The following is a 6,192-nucleotide window of genomic DNA, read 5'->3' as shown; positions in this document are numbered from 1 at the left end:
GACAGCTATTTCTGTACGAATACTCAAGGAGACTCAGTATCTAGTTTACAGAGTTACTTTTGTATTGTTTTGGGTGAATCCTTTTAACGGCACAGAAGATTCTAGTTAGGAAGATGGAAGTATAACGTATGTTGGTTGACGCTTTCACGGCTGGGTAGTTGTAAAAATGGTTCTCGAGCAAAACGTAGTATTTTTGTGAAATTGTAGAATTGTCACAACAAAATTCGATGTCCCGCCCGAGAACTCTTTTTTTCTTTCAGAAAAGTAACTGTTTCGTAATTATTCTCGTCATCCATCTCTGTTTCTGCATTGCGTTCTTGTATAATTTCACCTGTAATCAAGTACAATACTGAGTAGATAACGAGTATTTTTCACGTGGAACTACAGTTTGTAAATAGCATTAATTTGACTCCTTCTGTGCACAGTTGCCATTTTTCAACGCTTTGTACATTACGTTGTACTTTTAAAGAGACTTACAGTCTCAAGTCAAAGGAATAATATAACTTAGTGCATTACGTGACTACCTTGTATTTATTTTTCCATCCAATATTTGCAGCTCGTTTCTGATACTGTACTGTGAGGTTATTGAAAATAACCCTCGTCGTCGTTGCATGGCGATGACTATAATATTTCATACATCGGAATAGCCGATAACCATAATGACAGTGATTTACTTGCATTCCACTGTTTATAACATTCTAGTAATAGTAGCTGCGCATTGGGCGTCATGCTAGCATGACGCTCACCCTAGCAAAAGGTTGCAGGGAAGACCCTCTTGACAAGGACTTCACTGAACAGGGTCTTTATAGTAGAATTTAGGTAATTTAGAAAATTGTGACTACTTGGGAATCCGGTCCTGCATCTGCGACTGGGCAGGCCTATTTAGGATGACCGCTGCCCACCCTGAATGGGGAAGGCCCTAGAAAATGTGGGCTAAACATCGGAAGTCACACTTGAACCGGGCTGGGAATCCGCACCCAGTAGGTCACTCCTTATACTGCGGACGTAAACAAAAGAAGAATGAAATGATTATGACAACAGGGACATGGAATGTCAGGACCCTCCTGGACGTGAACAATTACAGACCAGAGAGAAGAACCGCTCTTATCACCCAAGAACTAGCCCGTCTAGATATAGACATAGCTGCCTTGAGTGAGACAAGACTCTCAGGTGAGGGACACATTAGTGAGGTACGTTCAGGGTACACCATCTTCTGGAAGGGAAAGGATGCAGGAGAACCACGCATCCATGGTGCAGGATTTGCTGTAAAAACGAAAATAGTGAAAAATCTTCGACTTACACCTGTCTCAATTAATGAAAGACTGATGACTCTTAGAGTACCCATTGGTTCAGACAGATTCATCACCTTCGTCTCTGCATATGCTCCTACTTTAGACAGTGATGAAGACACAAAGAATCAGTTCTACCACCAACTGAACAGTACTCTCTCTAAAATACCCATTCAAGATAAATTAATTTTACTTGGTGATTTCAATGCCAGAGTGGGAAGGGACAACCGTTTTTCGAGAGATGTCATGGGTAAACAAGGGGTGGGAAACTGCAATGCAAATGGGTTGCTACTTCTTGGTCTATGTGCTGAGCACGAGCTTTTCATCTCCAATACCCAATTCCGTTTGCGTAACCGCTATAAGACCACATGGATGCACCCACGCTCCAAACATTGGCATCTTATAGACTACGTTATTACGCGACAGCGTGACAAGAAAGACATTCTCATCACAAAAGCAGCACTAAACATCGATGAGTGCTGGACGGACCATAGACTTTTAGTCAGCCGTTTGAGAGTACCAAAGTATCGCAAGCCACGATCCCACTTTTCAAACCCACCACGCAGAAAATTCAACATAAGCAACCTGAACAACAAAAATGTTCGCTCACACTTCCAAGACATACTGTCCGAACAACTTAACAAAGCTCCAGCAACCACAGATGACGTCGAACAAGAATGGACCACATTAAAGAACATCATCAAAGAAACTGCTGAGAATGTTGTTGGTTGTAGTGCACGGAAAAGAAGTGACTGGTTTGATGACAACCACGGAGAAATCCAAGCCATCATCAATGCAAAGCGGGATGCTTACCTATCCCTTGCTCAAGATCCATCCTGCGCAGAAAAGAAAGCACACTTTCAAAAACTCAAGCAGAAATGTCAAAGTGAAATACGAGTAATCAAGAACAAATGGTGGCAACAGAAAGCCACAGAACTCCAAAATCTTTCTGATGCAAGGAACCTGCGTGGCTTTTACGCTGGTATTAAAGAGCTGTATGGACCTATCCGCTCCTCATCAGGAGCACTGAAAGCTGCTGACAACTCCACCATTCTTACTGAAAGTCAGGACATCTTAAAACGCTGGAAAGAGCACTTCAGCTCACTGTTAAACAGCCCTTCTACTGCCGCTGGAGATTTTCTCAAAAATGTCCCACAGCACCCTCCAAAACCCTGGCTGGCTGATCCTCCAACTTTTCAAGAATTTTGCAAGGCATTCAAGAGTGTGAAACCTGGGAAGGCTCCTGGACCTGACAGCATCCCGATGGAGCTTATTGAGGGTGGCGGCTTGCCTCTAAAAACTAGACTCTTCTCACTTATTATATTAATGTGGGAAACCCGCAAGGTACCAGCTGACTTGAAGAACTCCACAATTGTCACCATCTTCAAAAAGGGCGACAGAAGCGTCTGTGGTAACTACCGGGGAATATCTCTACTCTCTGTCACTGGAAAATTTTTGGCAAGAATCCTTTTAAATCGCCTCCAGACACTTTCAGAGACTATACTACCTGAGTCTCAATACGGGTTTCGACCTTCAAGAGGGACAATTGACATGATCTTCTGTGCACGACAACTACAGGAGAAGTGCAGAGAACAGCAAAAGCCTTTACTACTTGTTTTCTACGATCTAGAAAAGGCCTTTGATACAGTTCCCAGAGAAGCCATGTGGATGGTCTTAAAACGCTTCGGCTGCCCTGAACATTTTGTTGACCTGATTGAAGCTCTCCACGTTGATATGACTGGACAGGTCCTCTGCCAGAATGAAATGACTGGTGAATTCCCAATAACAAGTGGGCTTAAACAAGGATGCGTTCTTGCACCTACATTATTTGCATTGTATCTGGCAGCTATGCTTTACGAGACAACCGTAAACAATGCAGGAATAGAACTAAAGTACAGGTTTGATGGAGGATTATTCAACCAGTCCAGACTCCATTCAAAAAGGTTCACCAGTACCACTCGTGTGACAGAGCTGCAGTATGCTGATGACAATGCCTCTCCAGCTCATTCACCTGCAGAGTTGCAGCTGTCAGATGATTCCTTCAGCAGGGCGTACGAACGATTTGGTCTCTCCATCAATATTTCAAAGACAAAGGTGATGGCGCAGCCAACTCCTGGCTCCTCCGTTCCTGACTTCAGCATATCCATCTATGATACACTCCTGGAACAAGTGGACCATTTCCTCTACCTGGGAAGCATACTGTCATCCAACTGCTCATCTGGAAAAGATGTGGAGAATAGAGTACGTGCTGCACATGTAGCATTTGGTCGTCTTACACAAAGCGTGTCTTCCTGAATAAAGACCTAACACTGTACACCAAACTGATGGTGTACAAAGCTGTAGTCATTTCCACCCTGCTATATGGTTGCGAAACCTGGACGTTATATCGCTGCGATCTGAAGAAACTAGAACGCTTCAACCAACAGAAGCTAAGATATATCATGAACCTGAAATGGGATGACTTCATATCCAACACGGCTGTTCTAGAGAAAGCAAAAATGCATAGCATGGAAGCTCTTATCATTGGGCATCAACTCAGATGGGTCGGACATGTCCAGCGGATGAAAAATGACAGACTTCCACGCCAAATGCTGTACAGCGAAGTGAGCACAGGTAAAAGGCCACGAGGTGCCCCTCTCAAACGTTATAAGGATCAGTACAAGAAAAATCTGAAAAACTTGAACATCGATCCGAGTAACTGGTCCACAATAGCAGAAGACCGAAGTCGCTGGCGCTCAGTTACCTCAAATGCTCTTCAAAACTTTGAGCTGGAACGTCGAAGAATGGAGAATGACAAACGCCAGAGACGTAAACTCCTCCAGGCTCAGCCACGTCCTCCACCTTCCATCAGCTGTAATGTCTGTGGCCGCCTGTTCCACGCTAGGATTGGATTGCTAAGCCATCAACGACACTTCCACGCCTGAACCGTGACAAAGGAAATCTCAGGAGAGAAATGAAAACTCGGATACGAGTATCAGCCGACGACGAGGTAATGAATAAAAACCAAAAACCGGTGAATAGAATAGAATGAACGGAATTATAATAGAAATTGCGTAAAGAATAAGAAACACCAATACGATGAAGAGTATTAAAAAACTGCTTAGTGACTTCCCAAATTTCGGAATTAGGAACGATGCCATACAAGATTACTTTCTAGCAGGTATGTAAGGCAGAGAAGATTTTTTCAGCAAAATGGACTCATTGGTTTTACCACATAACTGAGGAATATGTTTAAGAAAGTGTACGTATGGAGGAAGTCGCTGTCTGGATGGAAAGATGACCTGCTGGGGAGCCGGGGAAGGTGAAACTTTGAAGACTGGTGCTACGGAGATAATTTAAAATTAAATACTGGGACAAAATGTGAACTTAAGATGGAAAAAAAGAACACGTGAATAACTAAGAGTACGAAAAGTCCACACTAGAAGAAAGACTAGGTTTATGGGACATTTAGTGAGGCATCCCGGCACAATGCCTGCAAAGTGCTTGAAGAAGACGAAGGTTCGAGTCTCTAAACGAGTTTACGCTGTATCTGTTTATGAATTAATTATGAAGAGCGTGAATATTTCGTTGTCATTCTTTTCTGGGCGTCGCACACCGCCCGCCACTCTTTCTTCAGCATCTCGCTTGAAGCACAGGCTTCTCAGACAAATCCGTTATTACGCGATGACGCGAAACCGGTCGGAAGAACCCTGATCCAAATCTTTCCTGTCAAGTTACACTTTCGATAACTAAAGCTTCGCGAAAGGCTTGATGTTTTCGGTGCTGTTGTTCTCGCCATTCATTGTTCTGATTCTCTCAGGAAATTCTGATTTTACCAATCCGACACAGATGGCATTTGTACCCACTTTTGTAGTTCAGCAGAAAGAGAAATAAAATAAAGTGCCTTCAACCTGATTGTTGCTTTGAATATCACTGTGCTTTACTAGGCATGCGATCCCTCAGATATGTTGCCCATAAAAGTATGATATACAGTTCCACGTAGAAGCTGGAGCATGTTGCAACTTTCACGTACAGAAAGCATTGCCAAAAATGAAAGTAGCGAAGAAAAACCTACAATTGACTCGAAATCTAAACCCGTAACCTTGGGTACTTGTAACACCACTCTGCAACCCAATCCATATAATTAATTTATTCTGCCAACAACTCCTAATTTAGCCACCGCGCAGCAGAATATACACCTTTTTTTTTTTTTTTTTTTTTCATCCTCCTGACGCAGACACCATGTCCAGTGACAGGTCTAAATCACGTACCGTGTCCGAATACAGTTCATGTTAGAGAAACAGACTCGCTTTACTATGGCACGACAAACAGTACTGCCAACAGTCTCAAAAAAATTGTGTTTAGGTAATAGTACTATGTCAACGTTTTTTATTTCGAAAAAAAGAATAAATATCAAAAACCTCTCGCTTCTATCTAAATTTAAACTAGAAAATTTGCACAGCTTTTAACGAATTTACAGATTTGTGGAGACTGTTATCCAGATATCAATGGTTGTGGGGATGACACAATAGTCATTCTAGGAATACAGCAGCTACTTATCTTTGCCTGAAATGCAGTCTGTCAAGGGAACGATCAGACTTGTCATGTTGAAATCTGTGTTGACACCTTTCCATACTGTTAGTCAGCTTTAGAAAAAGTATTTTTGTTGCCTAAAAGAACTGCAAGGCAGTAAAGAAACGAAGTATGACATTTACACATGATAACCACACCTGAAACTGCTTGCTATCTCTACAGCCCAGATTACTCTCGGTTCACCGTAACGACACCGACTATCATTGGCTATGCGTCGCTCTTTTGTCACAACGATGCAACCACTGATGCGCTAATTGGAAGTGATCGAAAGGTAACGAAATATTCGTTGAGATATACTACTTATGCTTTATCTATAACTTCCTTCTAAATA

The 6,192-nt window shown here is 42.5% G+C and overlaps 1 protein-coding gene across 1 annotated transcript; it reads left to right on the top strand.

Moving 5' to 3' along the window:
• Positions 1–1,031: 1,031 nt before the first annotated feature.
• Positions 1,032–5,800, top strand: LOC124796075. Its single transcript, XM_047260161.1, has 2 exons — positions 1,032–2,617; positions 5,749–5,800. Exons 1-2 carry the CDS (start codon positions 1,032–1,034, stop codon positions 5,798–5,800), a joined length of 1,638 nt encoding a protein of 545 aa, XP_047116117.1.
• Positions 5,801–6,192: the final 392 nt, after the last annotated feature.

This window comes from Schistocerca piceifrons, chromosome 4 (genome assembly GCF_021461385.2).
Source record: "Schistocerca piceifrons isolate TAMUIC-IGC-003096 chromosome 4, iqSchPice1.1, whole genome shotgun sequence".
NCBI lineage: Eukaryota > Metazoa > Arthropoda > Insecta > Orthoptera > Acrididae > Schistocerca > Schistocerca piceifrons.
This window is presented reverse-complemented; position numbering and strand designations above follow the sequence as displayed.